The following is a 17,549-nucleotide window of genomic DNA, read 5'->3' as shown; positions in this document are numbered from 1 at the left end:
AAGCTAGCTCTCTCCCCAGCTCACAGCCTGGGGTGTGTGTATGTGTGTGTGTGTGTGTGTGTAACTCTCTCTCCAGCTCACAGCCTGGGGTTTGTGTGTGTGTGTGTAACTCTCTCCCCAGCTCACAGCTTGGGGGGTATGTGTGTGTGTGTGTGTGTGTAACTCTCTCCCCAGCTCAGAGTCCTGGGGGGTGTGTGTGTGTGTGTGTGTGTGTGTGTGTGTGTGTTTGTGGTGGGAGGGAGGAAGCAGCAGACAGAAAAACCTGTTATTTTGGTCTCCTCTCCATTTCAAATTTCTTTTGACTCACTCCAGGATAACAGAAGTCAAGATCTAGCATCTGATCCAGAGATAATCTCCAGGAGAGAGGCATGAAAAATCTTGCTGATGTCTCAAATTATTACAATTGACGCAACTTAATGCTTTACATGTCATCCAATCATATGAAAGCTGTGTATCACAAAATAAAAAGAATATGTTATTCCTTCTTGATTTTTAACTGAGATCAAAGCTTTAAGTTTAGGGGCTGGCCTGGTGGTGCAGTGGTTAAGTTCGCACGTTCCACTTCATGGCAGCCCGGGGTTCACAGGTTCGGATCCTGGGTGCGGACATGGCCCCACTTGGCAAAAAGCCATGCTGTAGTAGGAATCCCATGTATAAAATAGAGGAAGATGGGCACGGATGTTAGCTCAGGGCCAGTCTTCCTCAACAAAAAGAGAAGGATTGGCAGATGTTAGCTCAGGGCTGATCTTCCTCAAAAAAAAAAAAAGCATTAAGTTTAGATCTTAGAATTTCTGGTACTACAGAGCTGGTTGGGGAAAAATGAGGGACCTGGTATCCAGGCTGTTTATTCTCTAATTTGAAGGAAGATGGCACTGAGAGAATCTTCTTTTCGAGTTTTGCTCAGGGCTGAATGTTTTGAAAATCTAGCAGAACAGTAGGAGGACACAGTTATCCTCAGAGGAGGGCCACTCGTGTCAGGAGCCTATGATCTTAGCGGAGAAGGAATCTGTTGCTGTCATGAGGGCCGAGAGAACCTTCTCAAATAAAAACATGCCTCCCCACTGGGATATTTGATCTTTGCTCAAAGTGCAGTCAGGCCTGTTTTGAGCTTGGCTAACCCATTCCCACCCACTGAAAACCTGAAAGGCTTATTGTTCAGGTGGCCGTAAAAGAACACAGAGGCTGTGAAAGGCCCACTGTTTTATGTTTGAAATAGTCGTCTGTCCCAGGGTTTAAATGTAATCAAAATTGTTTTTTAAAAATCTTTTTTGTCCAAAGGCAAAAAGAGATTGTAAGGAAAGAAATGGCTGAGCTGCAAAGAAACATAGCACTATTTCTTACAGCATAACTTTTCTGCTTGAGCACCGTTAATGCTCAGCCATTTCCCTGCTTCCCTATTTCCCTCCAGAACACTGGAGTCCATTCACCATTCATTCACCTGGTCTCTGGAACGGATTCTGAGGGCAGCCAAATACTAAGCAAGGCAGTCTCAGACTTTGCAAACATCTTTCATGGGTTCAAGAAATCTGAGACGAAGTTTTACGGCTCAGCTGAACTGGAGGCCCAGAAAGAGAAGGGAAAAAATTCATTCATTCTCTCGCCTCATGTGAGACAACATCAACTGAAGAGAAAACACTAAGAGAAACTTAATTTGGAACCCAGTAAGGTCAGAGAAGTAATCAATTCACTTTTAGGAGGAAGTCTCTCTGCTCTACTTTTTTCCTGGTCTCCGCATGGGCCAGGGTGACTGACACCTTCCCCAACCCCAAAGGCTCGGCTCTTTCTCTCTGTCAGAAAAGGAGCGCCCTGCATGGGCTGATGATACCAGCTGACCTCTGAGGCAGCAGGATGTGCACCGTGTGGAGAGAGAGGGTGAGGGCTTTGCTCTGGGGGTTATACTGCATGTTCTAGAACAGGCAGTGGCAGGAGATGAGGCTGGAAGGACAGGTTGGAGCTACAGTGTTTGGGGTCCTGAATGTCCTGCTAAGGATTTTGGAATTTATCCTTAGGCAAGTGGAGCTATTGGAGGCTTTTTATACCATTTTCTTCTTTTTGGAGAATTATTATGTAGTAATTACTTAAGAATTATTAAGTACTCATTTATTATTATGTAGTAAAATTTATTATAGAAGCCTAATCAAATAGAAATAAAAGTCCCAAACTGAACAAGCCATAATCATACTACAAAGGGGTAACCAGTGGAAACATTTTGGGGAAGAATGGTTATCTATTAAAACAAAAAGGGATAATATTTTACAAATGGTTTTATAATCTGATGTTTTTCATTAAACATTATAAAGTAAATTTCTCGTCTTATTCTCTTACATAGTTACTTTCAACTTTTTTCCTGACCTAACATCCCTGCGAAAGCTGACAGCCTCTCAGGAGTACCAGGCGTTGAACAAGAGTGGTTTTTAAGGAGGGGGCACTCTCCTTAGAATCACTGCTCTCTAACATCATTTAGACGGCTGAGCTGTATTTCATTAAAATGCTTATTGAACATTTCAGTTATTTCTAATCTTACACACTTGCCAATAATGCTTTAGTAAATATATTTAAATTTGTAGTTTTGTATACTTATCTGATTAGATTTAATTCTTTAAAATAAATTCTTTGAAGTTCAGTTGCTGGGTCAAAGGTACTATCTGTATATTTGCAGTAAAAAAAAAGAAAGAAAGAAAGAAAGAAAAATAAATCAGATGTCGACTGAGCTAGCATCCCTTGCTTTTGCGTTTGAGATCCTGGTATTACTAGCTCAGACCTTAATATTTTCAATCTTTATAATCTTTGTCAATCTGGTTGACAAAAAGGCTATTATCTTTTTTTAAATTTGTATTTATTAGATTACTAGTAAGGTTGAAAATTTGTTTTCATATGGCTATTAGCCATTTATATGTCTTTTGAGAATTGTCCACCCATGTACATTACCCACTTACCTTTTAAAGAAAGAAGCCTGTATCTTCCTATTACTTATTACCAAAATATTCTGTGTTCATTGTCAAATCATCTGAATCAGATAAAAAAGTCATCCAGGATCTTATAATCCAGAGATAGCCAAAGTTAATAGGTTTGAATTAGGACTTTTTCTATGTGTGTGTGCATATGTGGATCTATGTACTGCAAAAGTGGACCCTTACACAGATACTGGTTTTACATACATTATTTGTGAACATTTCAGCATGCCAATAAATACATAGCTACATCATTATTTGTAATGATCCACTACATGGATGTCCCATTTTTCCAATTCTTGACCATTTAGGTGGTAAATCTATACCTGTGTCCAATTCTTTTCTTAGTGGAATTAGATTCAAAGGATTTGAACATCTCTATTACTATCAACTCTTTGATATATTATGTTGTAATGGTTTCCCCCAGTTGTCTTTAAATTTTATTTATTCCAGGATACAGTAGTTTTATATTCTCAGTAATAAAATTCATGTCGATTGATTTTCACATATTGAGCCAGCCTTGCATCCCCAAGATAAACTCCACTTTGTTGTGGTATATTATTCTTTATATACATTGCTGGATATGATTTGATAAATCTTCTATTAAGCATTCTTCAATCTAATTTCATCGGGTATATTGGTTTGAGCTTTCTTTGAACTTTTTTACTTTGTTTTGGTATCAGGGTAATGTTGGCCTCATAAAATAAATTGGGGTAGAGCCCTGGAAAAAAGTTATTATAAAATTACTCATAACTAACTTTATAGGGTCACTTACCCTGGCTCCTCCTTCTCCCCAATCCGCTCAGTATGTTCCTTGGGACTCCCCTTTTCAATCCTCTATTTCTGGGCCTTTAGTTACTGCAGCTTGCCACACACTTCTGTGGCTATACTCCTGTCCAAGGCTAAGCAGTGTTTACCTCTGGAGGGTGAAACATAGCAAACTGTCAGACTGATGATATTTCAGTTCTGGTCATCTCCAATCTGCTTGCCACCAATTACATTTCAGAGTCATCAAATTGCTGTTCTATGCATTTAATGCAGATTTCACAGCTGTATTCAGAGGGAGAACCTGGGAGAAGGGTGCCTACTTCATCTTATTGGGAACTAGAACTTTTTCTTTTTCTGGGAGATTAGTCCTGAGCTAACATCTGCTGCCAATCCCGCCCCGCCCCCCCCCTTTTGTTTTTGCTGAGCAAGACTGGTCCTGAGCTAACATCCATGCCCATCTCCTTCTACTTTATATGGGGGATGCCTGCCATAGCATGGCTTGACAAGCGATGCATAGGTCCATACCTGGGATCCGAACTGGCGAACCCCAGGCTGCCAAAGTGGAACATGCAAACTTAACCGCTGCGCCACTGGGCCAACTCCGGAACTAGAACTCTTAAGTTTGGTTTCAATTACTAATTTAGTTGTAGCTCCCCTTCCACTTTACTAAATACTAAGCCCTCTCCTTTCATCTCTTTTGATATACACTGAGATTTCATAAAAAGAAAAAAATTTAAGAACTCATACAATTAAGAATTTTGCCATCTAGAAAAGCCTACTTATCTTTTAGCCCATTTTTGATCTCAACTCCCACAGCCTTTTCTTCCACCTCTTTCTCTTAGTCCAAAGAGCAGAAAAGAAGACCCGCAGGCTGCTCCAATGTTACTAGGAGGTTTCCAGGAAATATGAGTTTGGTCTCTGCTCTGAAATAAAGGATTCCCTTAAGGCTGTAGCTTGCTTAAATTTCAGGCCTCCTTCCTGACATTTCTCTTGAAAGAATGAATGAAGGAAGCGCATCAAGTGTTTCTTTTGACTGTCCTTTACATTAAGTGTGGGAGACAAGTATCTTCGTGTATAGCGGAGAAACACATGATCACACGACCAAAGAGTTTGGAATAGAGAGTAATTTTAGAGATCGGGCCTCAGTCTTAACAGATGTCGTTGCACATTAAAATTGGGAGAGTCCATAGGTGAAACGGCCAGGGTCTGAGATGCAATAAAACCAAATGCCCACAGGACCAGCCTGGAAGACAAAACAGGGAATGGTAGAGGCTGTGGTAAACTGTCCAGAACAGACATTGTCTTAAATTTATCCTCTGGCGGGAGCAGCCATCACTCTCAGTTTTAGCTAACTGTTACCACATAAAAAGGCATGACCTCCGTCATTGGGTCTCCCAATTTTTCAAAAGAAGTCAAATTGGGATTTCCATATGAAATCTTTAATATTGGCTCAGAGTTTCTAACAGTATTAGGGCCAAATAAGCCAGCTATAACCTGGATATAGTGCATAAGGTATCATTCCCGACTTCTGGCTCAGGTAAAAGATAAAAATGCAGAATAAAGAAGATGGAATTCTCTTTTTTTTCCATCCTTACTTAACCACTGATCTTTGAAAGAGATATAGCGTTTTAAGTTCCTTAGAATGAAGAAGGGAAAAAAAAGCTGATGGTTAGGCCTTAGTAGACCAAAATTGGGATACTTAAAATCTATTTGTACACCATGTCTTAAGTATTAAAATTCTACAAAAAGAGGCTTGGCTAAAAGACACATCTATAGGAGGTACACGGCATAAAGGTTAAAAGTTCAGGTTTTGACGTCAACAGTACTCTGTAAGTATGTAGCTTTCTGACGATCTGACCCAATTCAAGACTGTGTCATCCAAATAATCTTTTATTGCAGCAACAGCAAGTTGCTTAACCTCAAACCCTAGTTTGCTCATGTGTAATGATCACCTCCCATGTAGCAATGTTGTGAGGATGAAATAACGTATACTGTTTAGCACAGTGACGTGGAGTCACTTAAAGGTCTTTTGAGTAGCAGTGACATGATCAGATAGATACTTTAGGAGGAATAACCTAGGGGTTGTAGGCTGAATAAATAGTATAGAGATTGGAGGCAGAAAGAAAAAAAGCAAGACTGGACTTTGGATATAGACAGATTTGGAAACAATTTTAACAAAGGGAGTATCTGAAACTTGGAGGATGAGGAGATCATCAATAGCATATACACATACAGAAGATGCTGATGACAGAACCATGGGAAGTTCTACTTAGAAGCAGAGAAGGAATGTTCAGAGACGTAGGGGGAAAACCCTCTATCTGTAAGTTGAAATCAATTTAGTTGTCTTTTCATTCAACAGTTCTTTTTTTTTTTTTGAGGAAGATTAGTCCTGAGCTAACATCCGTGTCCGTCTTCCTCTACTTTATATGTAGGACACCTGCCACAGCATGGCTTGACAAGTGATGTGTAGGTCTGCACCTGGGATCCAAACTGGTGAACCCCAGGCCGCTGAAGTGGAATGTGCAAACTTAACCGCTGCGCCACCAGGCCTGCCCCAGATTGCCTTTTTTTTTTTTGAAGATTTTATTTTTTTTCCTTTTTCTCCCCAAAGCCCCCCAGTACACAGCTGTATATTCTTCGTTGTGGATCCTTCTAGTTGTGGCATGTGGGATGCTGCCTCAGCGTGGTTTGATGAGCAGTGCCATGTCCGCGCCCAGGATTCGAACCACCGAAACACTGGGCCGCCTGCAGCGGAGCGCGCAAACTTAACCACTCAGCCACGGGGCCAGCCCCTCAGATTGCCTGCTTTTTAACAAAGCATTTCAGATTAGGTTAGATTAGTTACTAAACTGATTAAATAGTCCTCTCCAAACTGAAGACCCTATTTCTCTAAGTACCATGTCTTACTTGGGACTGTATTAGGATAAAGTGAATATAGTAGCTTTGTATTTAAGACAGAACCAGTTTAAGTATTCTTCAAAAATAGTATTCAGGCTTTAAGTTAGTCATACAACTGCTTCCTATTTTCAGATTTTATTTTACATCTAGTATTATTACACTAAGCAAGATAAAGGAAGACTAAAATTACCCATACACTACAGTTAATCAATAAAATTACTTAGAGAATGGGAATATTATGATTTGCTGAATATCCCAATTAACTTATTGCTATGTATCTGTGGCTGCTAACAAAATACCTTTAACACTAAATTAAAAATTTAGTTTTGGACTCTAGAGTACATTATGGTTGCTGCTTTAAAGGATGTTTATTAAAGCATGATTCATGTACCACTTGCAAGGGAACCACCTATAATTAAAGAAAAAACCTAATTTGGAATGACTCCATAGTGATTGTTAAAAACGCAGTTTTCCTATGTGATTCATATGGAACAATCTCCAAGATTCCAAGATAAATTAAGTGAAAAAAAGGCAAGGTGCAGTACAGTACTCACGGTATGCAGCCATTTGAATAAAGAACAAAGGGGTGCCCACATTCATGCTAATATGTGCACAGACCGTGTGTGCAAGGATGTACAAATGGGTAACACTTCCTGCTTCTGGGAAGGGGCAAGGCAAGGCAGAACACATTTTATGCCATATACTCCTTTACACCTTTTGACTTCTACAACATGTGTACGAACCATCCACTCAAAACGTAAGAGAAAGCCATCTTAAAATGCACATTCTCAGGCTTATCCTGGCCCTCCTTAGTCAGAATCCTTGGAATAAGGGCTTAGAAATCTTAATTTTTAGAATGTTCCCAAATGACTGTCATGACAAACCATTGCTATCAACATTATCTTTCTATGACACTACAAAATTTGCCCTCTATTAGGTAAAACGAAAAATTTGATAACTGTCAAATTCAGTATAAAAAACGGTGGCTCCACTAAAGCAACTGTTTATAACTTAAATTCATAACATATTGACAACATAATAGCACAACCAAGCAAAACCAAGACTTATCCTTTTTGTCAATAAACAGGAAGAATGATTTAAAATACTCGACTTAAAAAAATCTTTTGCTATGCTGTTCATGCAACTTTGCATTTTAAATTCTAGCTTAGGGGCTGGCCCCGTGGCTGACTGGTTGAGTTCGCGAGCTCGGCTTCAGCAGCCCAGGGTTTGGATCCTGGGGGCGGACATGGCACCGCTCAGTAGGCCACGCTGAGGCGGTGTCCCACGTGCCACAAATAGAAGGACCCACAACTAAAATATACAACTATGTACTAAGGGGATACGGGGAGAAAAAAGCAGGAAAAAAAAAAAAAGATTGGCAACAGTTGTTAGCTCAGGTGCCAATCTTTAAAAAAATAAAAATAAAAAAAATAAAAAGAAGTACCAATTCAGTTTACCTTAAAAAAAAAATTCTAGCTTATTCAAAGAAATAGAAAAAACAATAGGGAAGACAAGGAAAATTCTAATTGGAATGCATTATGTAATTGGGGGTGGGTGAGAGGAATCAATTTATTTTATTTGGGATATCATTAAATTACTGCAACATAAGTATGATTAATAACAGGGAAAGCCAGCCTGAGATGCAAAGAACTAATAAGTAAATTAGTTGCCGAAACAACTGGTTCAAGAATGCATTAACAGGGTGATAACCAATGCTTCTTTTGACCAGAGAGTCCTGTTTAAAAAATTGTCAAAGCAGAAGAAAAGATACTAACAAATATTCAATCCAAGTTATTTCATCCATGAGTTAATGTGGGTCTAGCACCAGCTATGAAAACAATTAAGCCATGCAAAAAATAACTAATACTGAAATAATTTCAGTACAAAATTTAAATGGCACCAGTTGTATATCCCGATGAAGACACCCAAACCAAAAGCAAAATTTTGAAACGTGGGCTGATAACATTTTGAGAACATAACCACAAGATGAAGGGAGCTGCCTGGCAAAGTGCTGAGCATAAACTTTGAAACCTGGCTCTCAATTTCAATTCTGTCACTTAAATTGACACGTGATATTTAATAGCCAATCTGGGCTTCGACTCTCTCATTTGAAAAATAAGAAATATAGTGCCTTCACTTATTCTTATTGTTATGATAGTTTTAAAATGGGAAAAGGGGGGCCAGCCCGGTGGCACAGCGGTTAAGTTCGCATGTTCCGCTTCGGTGGCCTGGGCTTCGCTGATTCGGATCCCGGGTGCGGACATGGCACCGCTTCGCACGCCATGCTGTGGCAGGCGTCCCACATATAAAGCAGATGATGGGCATGGATGTTAGCTCAGGGCCAGTCTTCCTCAAAAAAAAAACAAACAAAAAAAAAACAAAGGGCGAGGAAAGGTATGAAAAGCATGATGTCTAGCATAATGTCTGTTACTAGTGTGTGATGTCAGTTCTTTCCTCTCTTAAGAGAACCTTGAGAAGTTTGTGAGAAGCAAAATTCCAAAATTTTACTGGGTGATTAGTTATTCAAAAGAGTAATATGAGACCCAGAAAGACTAAAATTACAATTAAAGAAAAAAAAAAAGGCTTTCCCAAGTTACATAGCTAGGATGTGAAAACTTGAGAGGAAAGCCTGAGCCTCCTGTTCTGTCTCCCCAGTGGTTGTCCCTTACCATCTCCTGGTCCTCTAGGATTCCAGGGGAAGATTCTGACCCAAGAAAGAAACTGAACCAATATGATATTGAATTATAAAAGTTTTTGGAAATTATGTGCTCAGGCAACAAACATTTGCCAGGAATAACAAGATGTGAGTACCCAATAAATTTGAATATGGTTTTACTGAAGCATAAGTCATTTCAAAGCAAAAGTAGTTTATGATGTCAATTCTAACATAATACATTTAAAGTCATTATATGAATTTAAGTTTTTATTTGTATATTTCACTGTAGTGCTGTGACAACAAAATGACATCTGTGTACCAGAGCATACATACATCACAGTAAGATGTAACTTTTCATTACATCACTGCTAGAATATTTAGCTTTTGTAGGACATATAAGCATGTAAGATGGCCACACCAAATAATTTTCTGTTTTTTTTCCTTAGATAATCTTAATTTTTTATCAGTAATACTTTATCAACCTCACTGTTAATAGAGCTGTAAATTATCTGGGTGATGGGGTGTGGGGTCAGGGGGGAATCATTCAACTGTGTTATACTGTAATAGTCGCTAGGGTAATCTCACACACACCAATAAGGAACTGTCATCATAATTAAGGGCTAGTCACTGTTGTTAGTTGCACAATGATAAAGTTCTTTTGAAAATATTGGTTAGCCCACTTATATACGAAAAATGCCCTTTCCACTTATGCAGAAGAAAAAAATATTCAGAAAGTTATTTTTGGCCTTGCTATGTCAAAAAGTCAACTGTACAAAGATCTACGTGTCAAACCTAAAATTATAATTTTAAAAGTCTATTAAAAACAAAAATGTCATGCATTTTTATTATCATTTATGCAGAGGCTTTAAAACTGTTGCAAGACCATATAGTATATATTAGCTTTTATACTGCTAATGCACAACTAACAGCAAACTTGATTAGATTAACAGAAATCTGTCTTAATTACACCTTTATATAGCACACTAGAGACAAATGCCACAAGATCTGCAGAAACATTCAGTTCTGAGCACTTAAATGGCAGGATAACTTTTTGTGTTGTAATCCATCACAGACAGAATAACAAAACAAAAGGAAAAAATTCTGCAGTCTCACGTTACCAAAAAAACGTACTGCTGTAAAATATTAAGGGGTAAAGGATATCATCTATAACACAAAGTAACAACTAGTGTCAAAGAGCAAACAAAACCGCTAAATAAAAATATCAAAATACACATAGCAACTGAAGCACAAATACTGCAATAAATACAGTAAAGATTTAATAAGACTAGTTAATAAAAGACACAAAAATAGGGGGAGCTAGGGCAACCACTAAATAAAATCAAAATAATGGGAAAAAATTCTGAATCGTTTTTCCCCTAGTTGGAGCACAATTTTTTTGAGCATCTTTCCATTCATATAATACCTAACACTGTACATTAAGATTTTAGTGTCATAGAAAAACTTGGTTCTTCCATGAAATTCTTTAAATTCTTGATACATTTTTCAAAGTAGACATTATTATGAATGAAAAACAGCCAACAAATGGGCACCTGTTGTTTTTAACACTGCAGATTTACAGAAACTTTTTAAAAGTTATCATAATCTTTTTTGTCTTTTTTCCCCTCAGCTTCAAATCCATCAACTCCATCGCTATCCCTTCTTCGTTTCCTGTTGTTGTGGATGTTAAAACGCTGGCTCATTTGGGGTAATGGATCCATGCCTAGAACTTTGTGTATCTGGCGGAATGCAAGGAGCCTCAATGCAAACTGCAACAAAGAGAGTCATAATTTGGAGTTAATTCAAAAAACCAAAATATTAATTCTTACTAGGTTTACATCCCCATATAATAATATAAAAAAAACAAGTTTAATGAAACAAACACCTTGAACTATATTCGTTTCACAACTGAAATACTCCATATGTTTTGCTGTTTTTATTATCAGGCTTTCCTGTGTGCATGCTATTTTGTTTTTTAAAACAATTTAAAAAATAAATCTTAAAAAAATTTAGCATTATGTTCGCTAAAAAAAAAAAAAAAAAAATCCTGGAACAATATACAGTAAAAGAAAAAGTGTCTCACTTTGAGTGAACCCCTCTTTGGTTGATATTCACCTATTTCCCCACTTTTTCTGTGGATGTCCACATGTGCAGGCTTAGTATGGATTGCGTGCATGCACACACACTTCCCCAGGTTTACAAAAATGTGATCACACTTTTTCAACTTTTTACTTCATGAAGTAAAACACGATTTTCACTACAATGGCTAAGTATACACAGGAATATGTTAGGCATCAGTGTCACAAGATTTCATAAAGTCTTGAAACTAGAGGGACTTTTGAGACAATTTAATCTATTCCTCAAATTTCTGGGAATATATACCCATTGTCATGTGATTAAATGGCAACTTTGACGATTTAGTTATAACCTTCATAACTGTTTAGATTATTTTTTGAGATATAATTCACATTATCCTAAGATTCAACCCTTTAAAGTATACAATTTAGTGTTTTTTAATATACTTACCAAATTGTTCAACCATAACCACTCTCTAATTCCAGAGCATTTTCATCACTCCACAAAGAAACCTCATGGCTCAGTAGCAGTCATTCCTCAACCCCTCAATGACCCCTAGGCCCTGACAACCACTAATCTACTTTTCTTTCTCTATAGATTTGCCTACTCTGGACACTTCATATAAATGGAATCATATGACATATGCTTTTTGTGTCTAGCTTCTTTCACTGAGCGTAAGGTTTTCAAGGTTCATCCATGTTGTAGCATGTATCAGTACTTCATCCCCCTCTCTCTTTTTTTCTGGTGAGGAAGACTGGCCCTGAGCTAATATCTGTTGCCAGTCTTCCCCTATTTTGTATGTGGGATGCCTCCATAGCATGGTTTGATGAGCAGCGTGCAGGCCTGTGCCCAGGATCTGAACTGGTGAACCCTATGCTGCCAAAGCAGTGTGCAAACCAACCACCATGCTACCGGGCCAGCCACAATACTTTGTTCCTTTTAATGGCTGAATAATATTCTACTGCATGGATATACCATATTTGTTTATCCATGCATTCATCAACTGATGGACATTTTGGATGTTTCCACTTTTTGGCAATTATGCATAATGCTGCTATGAACATCTGAGTACAAGTTTTTGCATTGAGATAGGTTTTCAATTTTTTTAGGTGTATACCTAGAAGTCAAACTGTTTTCCAAAGTGGCTGCTGTTTAGACTATTTTTAATCCCTTTTATTTTCTTTGGCTGAGATTAGTTATTGGTTACAATCATCTACGTGAGAATTCCCTGTTCTAAAACTTTTTTCCAGATTAGGTGACTCCAGTTCCATAGAATTTTGCCTAATACACAGGTTTTTCAAATCTTGAAAGTCCCAAAATCATCTGTATTCATAACTTGATGTAATATTCTATTTAGTCTGTAATTCTGAATTTTCGCCAGTACTGAGTGCTTCTTTATCTCATTTATGCTATAAGGCTATTAACTTTCTGAAGTGAGAGCTAGGAATATTTATCATAATAGAATACTAATTCTTCATTGAGAGAGACTTAGAAAAGGTCCTTCCCAAAGATAAGCAGAATAATGTTTTCTGCATTAACAGAAAATATCCAAATAAGTCTGGTATATAATAATGACTATTAATACATTCTCACCACAGGGATATTGCTACTAATCACCAGCCTATTCTAATACTAGGAGTTTCTAAATAGAGGAATACTCCAATGAGTAAAACTAAGATAGCTTCTGAGGCTAGAGTGGGCACTCCAATACCTCCTGTTCTGTATGTGGTTTTGTATGTATTTCTAACATCTGACAAGAAGAGAAAATCTACCATATAGTTGGGCAATTATTTAACAGCAAATGAAATTTGAGGAATAACACTAAAATAATTCCCAAAGATAGCATGAAATTTTTAAACAACATCAAAGAGGTCTTAGGTTTACCTTACAGTTCCTTTTTTGAGGGGAAGGACTAATTTTATAAACGTACCTTTTTAAAGGTACACTGCTCTACTGTACACGTATAGGAAGGGATCTGAATAAATGACAAAGGTTCTATCTTACAGAATCAACTGGAGAATAAGACATACAGAGGCATATAAACATAAACATTATGGAAGGAAAAGAGGAAGAGTCCCAGACAGAGATAAAGGAATGAAGAGAAAATAATTCTCTTAATTGTGATGGTGGTTATGCAAGGCTACACATATGATAAAACTGTATAGAGCTCTACACACATATACACAGCAACGCCTGTATAACTGGTAAAATCTGAATAAATTTTATGGATTGTACCTATCTCAATTTCAGTTTGTCTTATGCTGGCCTGTGGTGCCCACTTCTGTAATTACCTAAAACCAGACCATTTTCTTGTGTCACATTAAAAAAAAAATTGCCTTCCTTTATAATTGTGAATTCTATTAGTTTTTGAATGCCCTGCTCCTAATCCTAAAATTCTTTTCTCTTAAATTTATAAATAATTCCTTAAGTACCAAGGAAGAAAGAAAATCCACTTAGGGTAAACTATCTTCTTCCCTAGAAAATTAAACGCAAAGAAATAAAAACAAAACTTGTCTGATATACACAACTGGTAATCTCGTGAGTCTGTAACATATTCATAATGTTTTATTACTACCGACTGTCCCTTAATAAACTTTTGGAATAACAATTTAATCTTGAAATCTTTCAAATTATCCTTGTCAGAAGAGACAACAAATCAAGATCTTGAGGACGACAACTTCAAGTGCCCTAGAGTGGATTATTATTGTTCATAGCTAGTAGTCTTCTCCTTGTAGTACATTTTTGGAATCAAAAAAGGAAAGCTTCAGCAATTTTAGATTGTTTGATTTTTTTTCATTCATTCATTAGATTCACATATTTTTTCTTTTCCTTAATTATTCTTCCTATAGGACTGATTACTGATAATGACTGACATTTATGAAGATCCTTCCATATACCAGGTACTGTTGTATTTATACGTATTAACTCATTTAATCCTCCCAACAATCCTGCTTGAGACAGATCTTGTTTTTATTCCCATTTTATAGATGACTTGGCAGAGCTAGTATTCAAGAGCCAGGGAGTCTTGACTCCAAAGTCCACGCTTGTCATTTCTACATTAGATGGCCTTTCTAGTGGTGGGAGAGGATAAATTATAACAATTACCATAAACCACACAGTACTTCATTTCTGTACAATCAGAGCACGTAAATAGTTTCTCTATGATCTTGATATATAACCTAATACCCAGATGTAATGAGACAATGAAAATACTGCTATTTTTATATTTACAAAATACATTTGAAAACACACATAGTTAAAATAATAAAATTTAAGATCAGTGAAATCTTTTAAATTCTATCTCCTCTAAGGGCACACCTACTAAAGAAGCAGAAGAATAAATACTATACAGTGATTTCTTCTAAAGGACAATTATAAAAAAAACAAAACCATAAGGGCAGTGACCGCAAAAAGTTTTGGCATTAGGAACACATTGGTACCTGTGCACTGGATGTGATGTCTTCACGTTGCTGGTCAGTCATTGTTGCCAAGGTATCAAAGGGATCCTTCTCACAAGGATCCAGAAGTCCAGGACTACCTATAGCAATCACCATAGGAAGGAAAAAGCATTCATATTATCCATTTGGAAAAGAAAGAAGAGTTCTTATTCAACTATCAAACAAACATTAAAAATAAAGTAAGACTTACCTTTAAGAATAATCCCTGAAGAAATGCACTCAAAAACTCTTCTCAGTGCATCTCCAGGACTCTGAGGACTAGAAGCACTACTGATTGCTTTCTCTACTAGTAACTCCATAGCCTAAAGATAAAAACATAAAAAATGTGTTTAAAGCTTACAGACCAAAGGAATTACTCATTTGCGAAGACTAGAATGACAAACTACTTACGATGTTGTCACGAAAAATTTTAAGGATTGAAAAAGTTACATAAAACAAATCACAAAAACAGAAAATAACATATAAAAACATTCAAAATTAAATAATAAAACAAGTAATGAAAATAAAACTCACAAGGCAAAATATAATTTACATTTTTAAAAGATTTTGCAATTTATGCTTAATGAAGAAAAATGTAAAATACATTAACAGTTTTTTAAAAAAACAATTTTTAGTTTTAATTATTGCTATCCTTTCCTATTAAAATATGACAGTGCTCAAAATTCTTTAGCTATTTAGGGCTTGCATACATTTATTCTTTAATATCTACAGACTGATGATACTAGGGAGCTACAGCAGGTCAATATTCTATGATTCTGAAGCTGAAAATACCTTAAATCCACTTTAGCTGTGTGCTCCTAGATTTAACCAGAGGTAAAAACTATGTCTGCCTATTCACTCCAAGGCCATTATTCAGATCTTTTAAGTAAGAATAATTCTAAAAAGCTTGGACACATGGAGATGGTAGTCTCAAACAAATTAGGAATAAATTATAAGAGTGATGAGAATTTAAAGAGACAGGGCACATTAACAGACATAAAAAAGTGATAGCTGGAAGCAAATAAATCAGACGGAGAATGAAAAATACTATAAGATTTCACTCGTGTGGAAAATAAACGCACACATAGATACAGAGAACAGACTGGTGGTTACCAGAGGGGAAGGAGGTGGGGGGAGGGTAAAAGGGGTAAAGGGCACATACGTACGCTGATGGATGGCAACGGTAGCAACTAAAAACAAGGTAGTCTACACAGAAGTTGAAATACAATGATGTACACCTGAAATTTATATATAATGTTATATATAAATCAGTTGCCTCAAAAAAAAAAGATAGCTGGTAGCATGAGAAATTGAAAAGTCTGAAAATAATGGATGTTCATAATGATATATATAAATCAGAACAAAAAAAATTAAGACAGTTTAGTTTATTCAGCTGAAGAATGTAGGAAGAGGCTCGTGACTTTTTTAAGGATTTTCATTTAAAAATTTTTAAGATTTTAAGGAATCAGCTTCAGTTATCCAAACAATTCTATGAATATATAATAAATATCTCTCCTTTCCAGACAAATCAAGTATTATTTTAAGATGTTCAACAGACTGTGAAATCCTTAAGGATAAGGTCAATGTCATTTATTTTGAACTGCTTTGCCTAGTGTGAGTGGCCAGCATATAGAAAATATTCAATAAATGTTTTTGAAACTGAATACTTTTGGAAAAGAATGTGAAAATAATCTGCTGATAAAAGAAATCAAGGTAAAATTAGCAAATTACTGATGCTGTGCTTAAAATATAAAACTGAAGTCATAAAATATGCAACTTTCCATAAATACCTCAAAATTTTCCCAAGTATTTTTAGAGAATGTCAAGAGAAAAATAAGTAATAATTAGCTATAATCTAGGTATGTCAAGATATAGAATGTGTTTCAAGTAATTTCAAAGTTTTTTCAAGATCCGCTTATTGACTGACCTTAAGAAGTGGGAATTTGTGATTTATACTTGCATTTAAAAACAGAAAACTAATTAAAAATAAAGAAAGAAATGAATTATTTATGGAACACAAAAAGTCAATATATTTAAACACACACAATAAAACTAAGTCAACTATTTGCCTTCTGAGATCACTTACTGTGAAGCAAGCAATTAAAAAAAATTAAATTTTCTACACAACATGGTTGTTCTCCAAGCAGATCTTGTTGCTAGTAAAGCAACAAAAGCAGAATACACGTGGTTTATAAAATCTGAAATTATGCATTCGAAGGTAAAAGGAAAACAACAAAGATGAACAAAATCAAATTAAGGAAATGATATTTATGCTGTAATGTACAGCATCTTGGTGGCTCAAGTTATTTAAAGAGAAAACCTCCCTGTATGAAATGATTTGCACTCTAGGATTGTAATATTTGCTTTTTTTTTTTTTTTTTTTGAGGAAGATTAGCCCTGAGCTAACTACTGCCAATCCTCCTTTTTTTGCTGAGGAAGACTGGCCCTGAGCTAACATCCATGCCCATCTTCCTCTACTTTATATGTGGGATGCCTACCACAGCATGGCTTTTGCCAAGGTGGTGCCATGTCCACCCCTGGGACCCGAACCAGTGAACTCTGGGCTGCCGTGCGAACTTAATCACTGTGCCACAGGGCCAGTCCCTAATATTTGCTTTAAAAAACACTCATGAAGCATATTCTTCCTTTCCGTCTCAGGCAGTAACAATATTGCTTACTAAGTGGCAGGCACCATGCTAAGTACTTTAAATGCATGATTTCATTTAATTCTCATAACTAGATGCCTTTATACCACAATTCTTTTTA

General features: G+C 36.5%; 1 protein-coding gene and 1 long non-coding RNA gene across 5 annotated transcripts in view; both read right to left on the bottom strand.

The window, feature by feature from the left end:
• Nucleotides 1-2,041: 2,041 nt before the first annotated feature.
• On the bottom strand, nt 2,042-4,412 carry LOC111769816 (uncharacterized). The gene is made up of 2 exons (XR_002802624.2): nt 3,727-4,412; nt 2,042-2,645 (listed from the first exon to the last, which is right to left on the bottom strand). It is a non-coding gene; the product is annotated as an uncharacterized lncRNA (long non-coding RNA).
• A 5,115-nt stretch (nt 4,413-9,527) lies between these two features.
• Nucleotides 9,528-17,549, bottom strand: part of ZFR (zinc finger RNA binding protein) — a 67,225-nt gene continuing 59,203 nt past the window's right edge. For all 4 annotated transcript variants that reach the window (XR_002802623.2, XR_011430393.1, XM_023625795.2 and 1 more), the window contains 3 exons: nt 14,995-15,106; nt 14,787-14,884; nt 9,528-11,039 (listed from right to left, as the gene is read on the bottom strand). Coding sequence is in view for 2 of the 4 variants with exons in the window: in XM_023625795.2 (XP_023481563.1) it covers nt 10,860-11,039; nt 14,787-14,884; nt 14,995-15,106 (390 nt within the window). In the remaining 2 variants the exon portion in view is untranslated. The remainder of the gene's footprint in view (nt 11,040-14,786; nt 14,885-14,994; nt 15,107-17,549) is intronic.

This window comes from Equus caballus, chromosome 21 (assembly GCF_041296265.1).
Source record: "Equus caballus isolate H_3958 breed thoroughbred chromosome 21, TB-T2T, whole genome shotgun sequence".
Lineage (NCBI taxonomy): Eukaryota > Metazoa > Chordata > Mammalia > Perissodactyla > Equidae > Equus > Equus caballus.
The sequence above is the reverse complement of the archived record's forward strand: the minus strand, read 5'-3'. Positions and strand labels throughout refer to the sequence as shown.